Source organism: Patagioenas fasciata, chromosome 1 (genome assembly GCF_037038585.1).
Source record: "Patagioenas fasciata isolate bPatFas1 chromosome 1, bPatFas1.hap1, whole genome shotgun sequence".
NCBI lineage: Eukaryota > Metazoa > Chordata > Aves > Columbiformes > Columbidae > Patagioenas > Patagioenas fasciata.
In genome coordinates, this window is record NC_092520.1 from 142,716,669 (window position 1) to 142,732,749 (window position 16,081).

General features: G+C 40.9%; 1 protein-coding gene across 2 annotated transcripts in view; it reads right to left on the reverse strand.

Annotated features, from left to right (window-relative positions):
- Positions 1–879: 879 nt before the first annotated feature.
- KIAA0930 (KIAA0930 ortholog) overlaps positions 880–16,081 on the reverse strand; it is a 96,806-nt gene continuing 81,604 nt past the window's right edge. For both annotated transcript variants that reach the window (XM_065844209.2, XM_065844199.2), the window contains exons 5-10: positions 15,729–15,830; positions 15,146–15,286; positions 13,081–13,275; positions 10,415–10,577; positions 8,517–8,672; positions 880–5,810 (exon numbers count right to left, since the gene is read on the reverse strand). In XM_065844209.2, coding sequence (XP_065700281.1) covers positions 5,770–5,810; positions 8,517–8,672; positions 10,415–10,577; positions 13,081–13,275; positions 15,146–15,286; positions 15,729–15,830 — 798 coding nt within the window. In that variant the 3' untranslated portion in view covers positions 880–5,769. The remainder of the gene's footprint in view (positions 5,811–8,516; positions 8,673–10,414; positions 10,578–13,080; positions 13,276–15,145; positions 15,287–15,728; positions 15,831–16,081) is intronic.

The following is a 16,081-nucleotide window of genomic DNA, read 5'->3' on the forward strand; positions in this document are numbered from 1 at the left end:
ATTTTTCAGTTTTGCCTAACATACCAGGCATCTCCAAGCTGCCACGCCGGGCTCGGCAGAGATGATGTTACACCACACACAGCTTCATAAAACAGTCCTGCTCTGGGATTCTGTGAAAAGGAATCATCAGCAAGTCACCCCTCACCTATAGTTCGTAAGGTTTGTTTGATGAGTGTTTCATTTTAACTAATTTAGATAGAAAAATCCCCCAAAGAAGCGTACTGTGAAATCTCAGTCACAAAAACCAGGTAGAGGAGGATGGAGTACCTTGCAGGTCTTTAAACCAGAACCAATTCAATGTTGGTTTGCACAATTTGAGGCAGTATAAGCGGTTGAGAGCTAAAGGGCAATCTCATTTTTACAACATTACACAAACCCATACTGAATTTTTTCCAGAATTTATCAGGAAGAAATCATTACAACCATCAGTCTCTCAATATGATACACTGTGCAAACCTAAATGTTAATGGCCACCTAATTAAGTTTCAAACAAAACACAGATCCGTTTAGGTCTTTTTTCTTTTTTTTTTTTCTTTTTCCTTTTCTTTTTAATGCTAGCATCTAAAGGAAAAAGAAAAAAAGCCTGTGTAAACAAATTAAGCAGTGCATTGACTTTTAACCTTCCCACTTACACAATGCAAGGTGTCAGAGGCTGACCATTGAAAGATTCAGCAGAGTCAGAAGTTGGGCTTGGCTCAAAGAGTAAGAACAAAGAGTGAAGAGGCAGCTTTGCCTCATGAGGGTCTGTCTGGCAATGCTTACCCTGACTACCACAGAGCGTTATTCTGCTGTTTATTCTTGCCACCAGTAAGAAATACACCAGTAAGAAAGCCACCACTAGGCAGAGTAGGAGAGAAAACACTACTAAACAAATTCACGGTCATTTAAGAGGTCTGTTTATTGGCTGCAGGGTCCAACGCTTTCTGCACTGCTGCCGTACGCAAAGTCAACTCCATTTTTGGTGCACAAAGGTTCTCCTTGCTCTTTGTTCAAAGGGCTTGGTACAGCGCCAGCGTGATTTTCAACCCATCATCTTTTAATCAACACCGATGATCAATGAGGCAAAAAAAAACCCCAAACCATGCAACATGTGTTAGTCTGATAAAATGAGGTGGAGAGTATTTATATATTTACACAGAGAATGTTCAACATTGTAACCTGCTTGCAGCCTTGTATTATCTTGACCAAGCATCCAAACAGCTACATTCTGGTGCAAAATACTCTTTCGTTTAAGGTTTGGTGTAAAAGCTACTTATTTCACAATGCCTTTAACTGGATTCTACCGCACCTATTTGTGACACAGAATTCCTACACACCAGCACCACACACTTTCAGTCATACCTCACAAAACAAGATAAGGCATTCGCAGACATCTGACTGCTGTGATCACCAGAAATCCATTTTCCAGAGCTTTCAGCCATGACCTTAGGAGACCACGAGTCTTTCAAACACGAAGGGTGAGTCCGTAGGAGACGGCCAGTTCTTCCGAGAACTATTAACTTTCTTGATGTTGCTACACATAATACAGACAGAATTTAAGACTATTCATTCCTTAAATAAAAATTTGTTCTTAAACCCCACTGGATAACAACAGGGTTTAGGCACTTCTGAAGATTTTATTTTACATCTATCTTTAATAAGGGGAGGCTTTAGACTACAAAATACGAGGCAAGCAATCATCTTGAAAGGGAAAAAATAATGATTGGAAGAAGCAGGTCAATAGTCTAAAAGCGTAGACTATTTACGTGGACTTCACATCCCCAGTGACCAGATGGGATTCTGTACGTGAGGGTCTGCCAGAAGAAATCTATCTGGAGAGCCAAGGACTTCACTGTTTTAATTTAAACTTGGTGTAAGAATAGACTTTGGGAAAACTATTCTACTGTGGAAAGTCAACCCTGCAAACAATTATCGTTTCAGAAGAGGACACCATGTCCAGAAACAAAAACCAAGTAACAGTGATCCAGAGCCCAATGTGCTCAATTCTTGTAAACAATGAAGACCAGGAGAATAAAAAGAAAAGGAACATGAACCCACACAAACCGGATTATCCAAGACAGCTGAAAGATTTGTGGTGTTTCTGAAAACATTGTCGTCTTTAACAAGGAGACCTGGAACCCACCCTGTGCTGGCTGGCAACGAGAGAATGCAATTTCACATATGTGGTGATCCCTAAGGTAGAGTATTAATCTGCTAATACAAAACAACTGATTTAAGATCTTTGTTTAGAAACAAAGGCTTTTTACTTGTTAAATTGATAGCAGTGAAAAAGCTGTTAAGGGTGAATAGATTTACATCCTTGCATTTGACATCTATCAATGTGCATCATCTATGGAGAGGTTCAAGTGGTAAGCCTCTGTCTTCAAAGGGAGTGAATGGGCAGAAAGATGGAAAGATTTAAGTGAATAATGAGGTATGCTGGGATTCTGTAAAGAAATAAAGCTGTTCTGCAAAGCTTCTCAAATTCATTAACTGAGCTGCATTCTCAAGCATCAACACAATTAAAGAAAACCACCATACTCCAATAGTTGAGACATCGACAGCCACAGCTGTTCTGGCATGCAGAACATGCCAGTTCGTTCCTCAGCAATTATTTAAATGGCCAACAGAGGGTCAAAATGGTTTACTGTTCGGAGCTACAGAATTAAAAGCCCCTCCAAATTAAAAGGGTGAGAGGTTCCTATTAACATTCCCTTTTCTTTTTTGCTATAGTGCAATACCATGCAACGGGCCCAGCTGTACCACCTTGACCCAAGCAAAACTCTTCCCTGTCTGTCTATACAAGGACAACACATCACAATTTTCAAGGTTTGTTTAAAAGCAGAACAAAACATAGGATTTGTTTTCCATCACTTGAAGACAGAAAGTAGGAACCAGGGGCTATACATGAGAAGTCTAAGTCAGTTGTTTAGAGAGGAATAACTGAGAATCTGGCACATCTATTTGTTTCCAAAAAGCACTATTGACATTCAGTAGACTATCTGACCTCTGTTTTCTATGAATGTCCATCTGGGCACACCTGTAGCCCTTTTCTACTAAAAAAGGTGAGTCTTTGACCTACCTATAGCATATCCACTAGCAAGATACAAGAAATACATTGGCTTTTTTTCAGGACGCTTACGTTGCAGCCCTTCAAAAACTACACATCAAAATCCACCCATGTAGATGTAACAAAGCAGACAGTACCTCCTGCGTAATAGATTTGGGATCTGAAATGTCCTTTCTGTAATGTTGCCTTTGTACTAATGTACTAGTTTGGAGTAATTCTTCGTTTGCTCTGAAATCCTATGCAGCAAGATTTGCCCAGTCTTTCAGACCACATGAAATTAAGCTACCTAAACGTAACACATGGTATCAAGAAAGCATTACAAATCACTGTCGACTGAGAGGTATTCAGGCACCTACCACTTTGGTTCCAATCTGGATACATTTCCTTTTCACTTGTGTTATTCCTCTGGCTGTTTGACTGAAAGGTATCAATTGTCACTAGTAGTACAAATATTAATCCTCCCCCCCTTTCCTCCCCAATTAATACTTAAAGGAAAACCAAGCATTGATTTGCCCAGCCCAGCAGTATGTAAGTGTAGAATAAGGAGCATCTTGAGAGGCTTCAGAGTACAACCGGTCTTCCACCTGAAGAGCGGTTCAATTCTCAGCATGGGCACAGGGAGAATATTGATAACAACCAACATGAGGCACACAACCCAGGGATCTCTGGTAAGCATCAAGGCTGCCCAGCAAGTTCCTGAAGAGGGCACTTCAGCTGCTCATTTAGGACTCCACCTCAGGACGCAAGCCCAGGCACCCCAATCACCCGCCTCAGGTTTGACTGTGCAGACACCCTCACACGCACACGGGCACAACCACACGCTCCCGCGGAGCAAAGTTCAAAGGCTGCAACGTGAAATGTGACTGTGCTGACAATGACAAAGCGAACGTTTTTCTAACGCTGTTGCAATGCATTCGAAGCAAGCTAAAAACTGGTCAGCCACCCCTGTCATGCACTTGTGCTGCCCATGTTAGAAATGCCATCGATCTGTGCAAAGGCGACTGCTGCTAGGCTTAGCCTCAAATGAAAAAAAGACCTCCTCACCATGCTGGATTCACCGCGCTGCACTGAATGATGAAGTTAGTCTACCTTTTTGCTGAAGGGGAGCTATTCACATGGAACCTGGCCTGAGGAAAAAAAAAAGCAGAAAGTCCTATTTGAGAGGTTGTGCCATTATCCTCTCTGTTGAGAGAATAACAGCAAAGCACTTTGGGAAAGGCTGAGTATGAGGGAGACTAAGGTCCAGGCTCAGAGCACATGCCATTTGGTTACTGTGGCAACAGCATTAAGTTTAGGTGCTCGGAGTCTGAAAAGTGACAAAAATGGCATCTTTGCTCTCCCTCTGTGCGTGTACTGGAGTCTCACGTGCTGTAAGCGGCACGCTACCCCACCCATTGCTGTGCCAGTCACGCAGGCGTAAATAAATTGAAGTATTGACTGGTTCCCGTATCAAAACAGTGAACCAGACCGTAGTAGTCTCAGTATTCAACCATTTAGCTTTCAAATGTCACGGACAGCAGAGTTTGGCTATTTAGAGAAAGCTGCATTTTACCTGTAAACATAAGGCTTTTTTCCTGAGAGCTCCTGACACACCATTTTTCAGACCTCCCACTGTGCAATTTGTAGTCACTTTTCAGAGCAAAATTACATTTCAATCTTCTGTCTTTTAAGAAAACTCTCTGCGCTTCAGCACATAACAATACAGAAAAACACCACCAGGAGATGAAGAATCCGGGCAAGCTGCCCAACCATTAATCAGCTCTCATGCCCTCCTTGGCTACAAACTCAAGGACGACTCTACATACTCTGAAGTTCAGTGCATGCAGGAGGGTGTTGCTTATTGGTAAGGTTTTTAGGTTTTGGAGTCCAATTATGGTCTCCTATTTTTCCACTTTGGACTCAAACTTGTATCAACTCAGCTAACAGAGAGAGATAAGCAGCATTAGTACTGGATATGAACCCTGGCTTTACTATAGCAGCACATTTTAGCCTGCCTTTCACTGGCTCATTTTCTTGGCCAGTTCTTGAGGATGAAAATGTTGCTGTTCTTTGGTAGATATGGATAATCTGTAAGCAGAGTTCACCTGTCCTAACACTGACACATGAACAAATGGGAACATTTTCAGCCTCTTTTAAGCTCTGACCTGACCCGCTGCACGTACCAAAATAGCAACGTACCCTTGTAGCATCTTTTTTCCTTTTCCTCCCACAGTAGGAAATGTTTCCCTCATCCCTTCAATCCCCACACACACACACGCTCACACACACGTTAAGCCAAACCGACAAGGACAGTGTACGGGCCAGAGTCTATGGAACGACGTTCATTAGTACATCATTATGAAATTCCCAGGTTGTATCTCTCAAAGAATATAAAGTTTTACACATTTTGTACATATCGTTGGTTTCTCAGTTATATAAAGTAAACACAGTAACAAACTGTCCATGAAGCGTTGACTCATTTTAAGAACAGCCCCTTCTCGTTTTATCTTGCTGAAAGTCCTCTTCCAGTCAGAAACTCTCGAGCGATGTACTGCAAGTGTGCATATGGTGTATGACAGCAGAGGAAGGAAGAAAGAGGCACTTTTGATCGGCTGGTATTCTTGGACTTCCCTTTTTCCTGCGGAGGTTTATGTTCTTGACACTAGATGGTAGTGTTAGCACAGAAAACCGCTGTGGTGAGGCACTTGGCAACAAGGCTCCAAGGCAGTGCCCGCTCTCTGCTATGTCATCAGAATTGGTTTCTGCCGCACTTCCAGGATATCTGGGCAAGGGAGAGAAACAAAGAGATATAGAAAACTTAGGAGGCTCCTGGAAGGAGTCGCAGCATCAGAAAGCACAAAGAACCGAAGATGCAATTGTGGACTGCGGCACAGTCCCTGTTACACCACTAAAGGAATTTAAAACACAACAAGCATGCAACTTTGGCTGTTGCCTAAATCCAATTTAATTCCTCCCCAGCTGCATCCCACTTGAGAGGTTGTAAGCCACAAATATAGCCCATCACATAGAGATGACAGCTAATCTACTAAACATCATTTATAGCAGGATGAAGCAACGTGTCAGATGCAGAATGGTGTAATCTTCTAGATAAACAAGTGCCATGACTGGAGATGCCAAGGGGTTTCCCTTTCTTGAAGGGAAAAATACACCATCCTCAAGGCCCCCTAAAGAGACTTTTGGCTCTGAAAATGTGGGCACAAATAATTCAATTGTTTCATCAGTTCTAGAGCCCAAAGGCTACATTTCTGCACTCAGCTGCCACAAAAAAACATTTTATTGTCTCCTCAGCTCCATATCATGCAGATGTGACAGAATATGAGCCTATAAAATATCTGTAATAATAACAGGCATCTTTCCAAATGTGGACACTAAACCCAACATACTGGCATGGCAGTACATAGAAATACCTAGAAACCAGGCCGCTATGTCCTTTCCAAGGCTACACACAGAATAAAGAACACGGGAAAAGGGAGCACATGCTTAATTAACAGGCTGATCACACACAACTGCACAAAGAGGATGATGTGAGTAAAAATTGATCCACGGCTCCAGAGGCCTTGAGCCACACTTGTAAAGAATGAAATACAGCAGAGTGAGTTCAGTAAAGGGCCGCAAAGATGATTCAGGGATTGGAGCATCTGACATACAAGGAGAGGGTGACCAAACCGGGATTATCTAGCATGAAGAGAAGGCTTAGAGCAAAGGAAGTCTTATCAATATGTATAAACTACAGACATTTTAAAATGTACTTCAATGACTATCACTAGGATTTTAATTTCTTAGTACAGGCTTCCTAAACTACCCAAGAGAGATGAGCATCTTTTCCACTTCACCCTGCCCCACATGTAATGCTCCCACTTGCTGGAAAGCTGCCGCTGGCGCAAATGCATTAATTACAAAAAGACACTGGAAATGGGCTCCACCTGATGTGCCGAGCTAAAGCAAACATGGGTAGTGAAAAACTGGAGATTAAAATTCTGCCTTACAGCCCAGACATTTCATGTCCTACTTCTGTGCATCTCAACATATACACCAGTTCCTGCAACAGCATGTTAAATAAATTAAATCTGAGAAAGGATGTTCAAGCTCAAAGCAAATATTTGAGCATGGAGGCATTTACGCCACCCACTTGAGTGAATATTAAATGCCAGCAGGAACAATACATCTTCTGTGAACTCCAAAATGCGTGTGGTGGGAGAATGAGTGAGCTTGATAACACCAGCTAACTAGCTGTAAGATTATGAACACAATTATCATAAGGAGTAATTATGTTTTTTTACTGAAACATTGTTCAAAATCCACCCTTAATTACTGAGGATCAATTTTTACTGGAATCCATAATTTCTTCTAAATTGAAATCAATCCCTATGTGCAGTGAAAGGGCAAAAGTAGAAACACCTCTTTGCTAAGTGTAATTTCCACCTCTACCTTACCAGCTACAATTTCCTTCTCTGTAGAGTAAGAGCCAGTGTACCTTTGCAACAGGCTCTGAGTTCTATCACTATTGCACTAGCATCGTAAAACTGATGACATTAATACCCATACTATCTTCTCATGTCTTTCAGCAGCAGATTAACCTGTTCAACAAGAGATTTCCCAGCTCCTCTCCTCTTAGCTACCTTTCAGGAAAAGTCTGCAAATAACCATTGTGTAACAGATTGGTTTTGTTTTCAGGTGTTTTCAGCCTTTTGCCATCCTGCAGCGGCCTCTGGGCTTTTCTGCCTTTTTCATCTCTTTTTCTCTCTCTGGGATCAGCTTTAGGACCAGCTGTGGCTTGCTGGGACTGGCTGCTCAGTTGTGGACACAGTTCGTGAGGAATTGCCCTGAGTATCTTTCATTTTTTTAAATTTATTTATATATATATATATATATGTATATAATTACTAGTAGTTAGTATTTTGTTATTTTATTACACTGTGTTTATCTCAGTCCAAGTTTCTCCCTTCCCTTTTGATTCTCTCCCCTGTTGGGGGGTTTGGGGGAGGGGATGAGTGAGCAGCTATCCTGGTTGTATTGCTAGCTCGGGTTAAACCACGACACACAGAAACGAGATCTAAGAGTCCAAACTGACAAAGGAGGTCACTCCAAACTCCAGAGCTGCCCTTCTGTCACCGTCTCAGTCACAGGTCTCTGCTACAACTACTGCTGTCAGTGGATGGGCTCACGAGTCGCCTTGCACCCCTGAGATGGACGAAGCTTGAATTCCAGTATTAAAGCAACTAGTGTTCCTTTGGAAGTTTGTTACAACATTTTATCAACTTGTTTGAATTGTCACCGAGCAAAACCGGCCCAAAGCCAGAGAAAAAGGCTGACACCGTTCCACTTGTTCTTACGCATTTGCTGCTACAGTATTTTCCCTACAGAGAAATACTCATTCCTCTGTCTTAACAGTGAAATACCACGACGCGGAAGGCTGTCTTGGAATCAAAGGATGCTCTGTTTATGAATAATACAAGTTAAAATGTACCTGTTAAAATTCGATGCAATGGCAAAGTGACGTAAGTTAAGTGTGCATAGAGTAGAAAGTTTTCATCTGTTCTGTTCAGCTTCAGCCAGGAGCCCACCAGAGACCGTCCTGTTCCAGATAAGGACCGCGACCTCAGATTTGTTGCATTGTGCAGATCTGTAAAGGTAGAAGACAGTAAGCTTAGAGTCATTACGCTTCCTGCATTTTACTGGAAGACCCAATGAAAGCTTCTGAAAGTCAAAAAAAGAAAAGCCTACTAGTCATTGTCTAGAGAAATCACATGCAGGTCACTATTATCAGTATTTTTTTTTAATTACTCAGACCTTGCCCAGCAGAACATTTACACTGCAGCTGGCAGCAGTGCTAAACCACTATTCTACAAAACCCCATCAGTAGGTGAACTGAAGTCAGCTTTCCCACTCTGAAACGAAAATTCACCACTGCAGTTCCTGAGCAAACACTGGTAGGACACTCAGGTTTCTGGAATTTGTAAGAAGATCTCATTTTAGTAACTTCTCCAGCTTCCTAGCATAAGCTGTTAAAATATTTCTCTATTTTTAGGACCAGGAACAGTAAGGTCAAAGCATTTATGACTAAGTGAAACCACACTTCCTGGTATTTCATATGCATGCTATGAAATGTCTGGAAAACCTGGAATTTGTTTACTTCTGTAAATGGCTTAGAAGGAAGACAAAATGAGAATAATAAGAATGTTCATCATTACGATTAAGTATGCTAGGATCAGGCCCTGCAAAACAATACTGAGCAGAAACTACCACCACCCACGGGGGGTGCTGGATAAATGTCTTGAACTCCATTCTACCCTGTGCAGCCTCCAGGAGAAAGATATCAAAAGCAAGACTCCACCTGGGAAAGCTGCCCTTCTCCCCGCACTGCATAGTAACTGACCCAAGCCCTACTCCTTGCCTAGTAAAACATGCTAAAACACCTCTCATTTGAAGTAACAGATGCTTTGAGGCAAATTAAGGAGAAAGAGATGAGGAAAGGTTTGTGCTGATGGAACCCTGAATTAGTTACAACCAGTATAAGTTGTACAAAATTTGAATTAAACTTTATCAATTAAGCTTGTTTTTTAATGTGCAATTTCTCATTAGCTAAGCGGCTCCAGTACCACTAATGGGCAATACCTTCACTATTACAAACAGAACTTGTGATCTGGAAATTACCTTTGTGTTATCTATTAGCACGCCAACAGATACTTAAGTTTTTTTTGGCTTTTCTACCGAATTGTTTTTAATCATATTAAAAGCAGTTTGGACTTTGACACTTTCAAGTTTCCCACCTTACAAAACTGCAATATGGTCGGATTGATACACTATATACCGAATCAGACTCCATTTTTTGTGTTGATGCTTGTTTCATATTGAGTAACTACAATTCAAAGGAAGAGTTCCACAAGGCGTTAAACCATTGTATAAACAAATTTGTTAGGTTTTCTTTTAGAAGGTTCAGAACTGATTCAAAGCCAGTTGAAGTAAATATCTTTTCACCAACTTTCCCCAACTCTGGATCGAATCAGGGAATTCAAAGAACTTGTCCATGAGAGCACACTCTACCCCACTACATTGTGATTACTGGGAGAGCTCCACCTGAGAGTGTGGTATCTGTGAGATGGGGAGGATCTTTCCTGCTCAAGTGGCTCTCAAATGGGTTTATATAAAAGGGGAGGTAAGCTTTAAGTATACATAGGAATTATTTTTCTCCAGTCTTCAAAAAGATGCTAAGCCTGTGAACAACCCCATTTTCAGAGTGGCATAGCACTGGGCTTTCTGTGGAGCTAGGTTTCTTCACACTGCAAACTTCTTGGAAAATCCAGCACTAGGATCCCTCTGTGCCCTCTCCAGACAAGTCTGTTCAGCTGATGTTACTTCTCTCACCTCCGCCATCATCATCTCTGAAGAATTCCTCACTGTCATTTGCTGAGTGGGATTTTTTCATCTCAGCAATTCTATTTCGTGGCACTTTTCTCTTGAGGGATGGGGAGAAAAAAGATGGGCGATTGTTGCGTTCTGGGGTTGGCGGTGTGCTGAAAGAAGTGACCTGAAAGGGGAACAGAGGAAATGCTAGAGAAAGTCTGGTTTAAAAAGTTCTATGATTCTAGTAAGAAATAATCAGTCTCAAATATGTGCCATTAGGCTGTCACATGCATAAAAATCAGAATCACGACTGGTGCCTAGCTGTAAGTGGCCAGAGAATGTCAATCAAATAGTCATCTCAGCTTCAAGACAATCAACAAGATGATAATATTTTGATATATCTTCTCTCTCAATGGTTATGTGAATAATGAAAAACCTCTTTCCTCAGCTGATCACTTTTAACAAGGGTTTATAGCCATATAAAGGAACAAAATTAATAATTTAGGCACCAAGAATGTCAATCTTATTTTTGCATGTTGAAATTCAGAAGACTTAACAGCCTAAGAATACATTGGACTGGACATGCTAAAATTGTGCATTTTCATTTCTTCAGCAAACACAAGGCAGTAGCTTCCCTGCTTAGAAGGATGCCAAATGGGATCACTGTGGAAGGTCACAGTGTCTCTGCCAAGCAGGGTCACATGGCAATTACTTAACCCAAGATGCTGACACAATAGTGAAGGCAATGTACTGAAAGCAATGTACAAAAAAAAAATCAAGATGATTAAATTAAACAGTATTCCCTGAAAATAAACAAACCACTTCAGAACATATATGAGGCCTTGGTACTTATTTTAAAAATGTTCTTTAAGCTCCAATGATTGTTTACTGCTACCCTTATCCACAGTCATGCTGAATAAAGCTATAGCTAAATGGAAAGTTGAATGTATTCACGAGGTGTTAATGTCTACATCTTACTATTTGCAGTCTCTCAGAGAAAGCAAAAGTAACTACAAAGCTACATATGTAGATTATATTTCAACACGGGATGGAGAAAAACAAGCTGATGTTTTAGTTAGTTGAAGTAGCAACAAACAGAACGATATAATTGTCTATGTTGAAACACAGGCTAGAGATGAAACTATGGAGACATTCTTCCTTCAGAACAGTATGTGCTCTCCAGTAAACTACAATTATAGTCAACCATCCCTATTTCAGAAAGGATGGAAAAGCAGTTCTTATGTACTGGTTTTGCTAGTAATATTTTAATTGTTTCATTTCAAATAAAAAAATAGGGATAACTGCTTTGCTAATGGGAAACTTCTATCTCATCCTTCCTTCTTCACACAGTTAATTTAACAATCCCATGAGTCTCCCTCAGATGACACCTGATATTGCTCATATCTGTCCATACGAGTAAGGAGGGAGGTGATTTGTGAGCGAGGATGACAGCCAAGCCAGGTTGGTGTTGCATTACAGAAGCACTGTCGTCTCTCTATCATTAATATTAAAAAAAAAAAAAACAAAACAGAAGTAGAAGCATAGTGCCACCCAACTGATCCTCTCTTTAGTGCACTTGATCTCTAATTTGTGCTTGTCTCTATTTTTAGTTCTGTAAACATTTTATATTACACCTGGAGGGCAAACCAGAAACACACAAATCACCATTAAAACCAGTGGCAAAAAGCAATGATCACATATTATCAAATCTATTTTGACATGTTCCGGTTGACATTGGAAGTCTTGGAGCCAAAAGATCAGGAAGTCCCTCCACGCCTGATTTCTCCAGGTTGTATCTCCATTGTAGAGAGCAAGCACATCCAGTTAATGAGCTCTGTGTTGGCAGCTCATTTGCCTTTTTAGGAAGTCAGAAACAAACATACAAAAACTCCACCACACAAACAAACAAACCAACCCAACACACAGTTTGCATGGAGACCTTTAGAAGCAGTCCTGCAAACCTTTAAACTACACAGGTTAGCTCTGTTACACAGGAAACCAGACTAGAATTCATCAGGAACTACCGAGCCCAAGTCAGGACACACCTGTGCAGCTATTTTGAAGATGAATTGCCAAATGCCCATTAACTAGGTAAAATGCCTTAATGGAAAATAAGGCTTAGGCCTGAATAAGGGCCAAATCAGCATCTATGGACTGATTCTACTGGTATTTTACTGTACCTGTGTTAAAATTAAACATATGATTAAATATGGTACTGCATCAAGATCTATAACCTTTGCTTCAATATTATATGAGCTTCACATTGGCAGCATTCACCTGTGGCAATATCTCCTAACAGTACCGTTTCCTGTGAGATTCAGCAAGCAATCTACATAATACAAAAATTCCACGTTTCTAGGTAAATCCCATCTTGTACAGAAATGGAATCTACTAATTTTCATAGAAAACCAGCAGAATCGTCATTTTCCTTGGCATCAACATTGCTCCTGTTTCAACAAAACACTCCTCCAGAGTATGAATCATCCAGTCATCTCTGTATTCAGTATTTGGTCAAGGGAAGCTGCTAAAAATCCATCTGCATATATTGAGTATGTTCAAAATATACACAGGCAAACTGAAGTTCAGAACTGTGATGTGAGTTAATCCCAGCTTTGGTCCATCTACTGGCTTTGGAACAAAACATGTTCATGCTTAACCTCAAGTCAGTATTTCTGTCTGCTACTTACTCTCTCGTGCACTGGTGAGTCTGGATTTGAATCTTCTTCTGTCCCATACGGTGAAGTGTCACCAGTAGAAACTCTACTCACTGCCATCTCTGCGTGTCCTTTGCCTTGGGGTCCTTTCATCCGCACAAACTCCATGTTGTTATACTTATAAAAGCCAAAAGACATTCTTTGAGCCATCTTAGCTGCAACACTCACCTACAATGCATCAAGATGAGAGAAAACCATGTAATATCATCCCCATATTAAAAAAAAAAAATAATCTCTGAAAGCAGTTATCTAAGCCAAAAACATAGTGGATTATTATAATTACTGTCAATCCTAAGAAGCATTTTAAGACACAATGTGAAGTGATCTCCAAACGGGAAGCAATTTTACAGATACAAAAACAGAGGCTCAGAGAGGAATCAACTCCTTCAGTTATCCAAAAGGCAGAGTTATTCAATGGCACACCGAGATAAAACAAAAGGTTTTTATCTGGATCCACACAACGTGGCACACCAGAGCACAAGCAGGTACGTGCACAGCCCCACGCAGCCTGTGCACGGACACTTGTTACAATCCAAAAAGCAAGAGACGCACACCAGATGCTTCAAATCAGCAAAGCGCACTGCACAGTTCTGGTACTACTTTGTGGCAATCAATTGGGACATTTGTGTGCCCACACTGCCAAGGTCAAAACATAAAGAACCAGCCTCCATGCACAACTGACCTGCGTCGCATCGCTCACCGCAAAACCCTGACAGCTTTTGAACCCTCTCAGACAGACAGAAGGGCTCAATTTTCCAGTTAACACAACTGAACTGAAAACTGAACTGAGAACTGAAAAAAGGAACAGACCGATATGAAAACAGTCATGGTTTTGCCAAGTGAAATAAGTAGGACTTATCCATAAGTTTATGTGGTTTATCACAACTTTTAGCAGTTTATTGCCTGAAAGGGCCAGGATGCTCATCATATTATGCTAAGTATTAATACAGATACAACTGGAATCAAGTAACCATCAAAAGCACAGATAGACTGCTTCTGTTCTGTTAAAAGAATGGTCAAACTTCAAGTTTTGCCTTCAGCCATGATCAAGTATTTGAAGAGCTAACAATTTTATTTAATCTAACAAAACAATGTAAAGTAGCTGTGTGGTCAAACAGGACATTCCTAGGCTACGAGGTGACTTTACCACATCAAATCTTGTCTTTCCACTGCAGGGCTTTTAAGTTGTCTTTAGTGATTCTACATTCCCATGCATTTTATTTACCCACTTGCTGCTGTGTGAGGCCGTAAGATGATGGTGCAACAGATAAACAATTTCAGTTTCATATTCTCTCAGAAAACTTCTAGAAGAGTATATTTACTCACATTTAAAACAGGGAAAAGTGGAATTAATTCAGAACCTCTCCTGACATGGGTAGGAACAAAAGGAAATTAAATTTACGGTCACAGTAGATATTGCCAGGATTATTTTTGTTTGTTCCTTAAAAATCTCTCAGGACTCTCTTCACAACCAACTGTTTGAGAAGTTTATTGGCTCATGCACTCTCTTGACTTCCACACTAAGTACAGAATTGGAAGCTGAAAGCACTGGCATTCCATGCTTCTTTAGGAAATCAAAGAAAGCTTCTTTCTGTGGCAGTGAAACTACAGTGGTCTTTTGAAAACAGCTGTGAATACAAAACACTCTAAAGAAAAAGACGTTTTACATATAGCAAGGTAGTTATCAGAAGTTAAGATTTCCCTGCAAAACATGCCTTCTCTGAAGCAACTAGAAATATCTACAAGCTTTCAAGAAAATGAATGGACTCTCAGAACTCTGTTATTCAGATCCATTCCTGTGTCACACTCTTAACTGCTTAACAATTTCACTCCTTCTTGCAAACACGAGAGTAATGTATCCTGATCTAAATACTCCCAGCTGTCTGAGCCAAAAGTATTAGCTTTCAGGTAACTTTCAAAGCCAAAAAAGACAGACCATGATGCAGATGGTCCAAAAGCTAACAGCCTCAGCAGCAAAGAAAAACTGCGGTCAGAGTATCATTGTTGCAAAGAACACTGTCTTTCAGAAGCACCTTACCCTGTTGTCATAGACCTTCTTCAGTGCTTCATAACGAATGGAGCCCTGAAAAATCACCCCTTGGAAAGTGTTGCTTTTGTCACTGGCCACCAGCTCCACACAGACCATTTCTCCTTCTCCCACAGTCATGTCACTGAAAACCTGCCAAAGATGCAAGATGAAACATTTCAAGGCAAATTGCAGGTGTTACAGTTCAAACACATTCAGATTCCTATGATTCTCCTTGGGCCCAAGGCAGTTTCAATGCAAATGGCAGGAAGCAAGGGAGCTAATTCTAAGCTCCACCCCAGCCCCTCAGAAAACAAGACTTCAGGCAGCTCCCACTGCAAATCATGTATCAAAGACAAGCAGCTCTCACAACAGCCTGTTTTGCTCTGGCCCATCCTGAAGACGGACACCAAAACCCAGCTTTAAGCTCAGATTTCAAACATTAAAGGAATAGTATGGTCAAATAAAACAAAAACTACTGGAAGATAACCCTCAAATGAGCCAAGAATATGTGCTCAAGAGGTACAAGAAAACAGCTAATCAGGACATAAGACTAGAATAGGACAAAACTCTGCTACTGCAACAAGGAACTCACCTCTTCAAAACTGTCAATCATGAAGAATATGTTGGGATAGCTGATCTTTGACTCCTCTCCTTTACTATCCATTGGGTGTTTGCTAGGAGATGCAAACACTTGCTGAAAAAGATACAGGGAAAAAACAAAACAAAACAAAACAAAACCAAGCATCTTCTCAGTTAAATGTACTCAGGAATGGACACGTGGAACACAAGGCAAGCACCACCAAAACAGCACAGCCCAATGCTGTTCAGTCAGCCAACATTTTCACTTACACTAGAGATGCTGGACATCCTGCAGGCAAAGCTGAGCTGGTTTCTGATTACAGCTTGGTTTGCAATAATGACAACACTAGTGAAATCCTCGAGTTT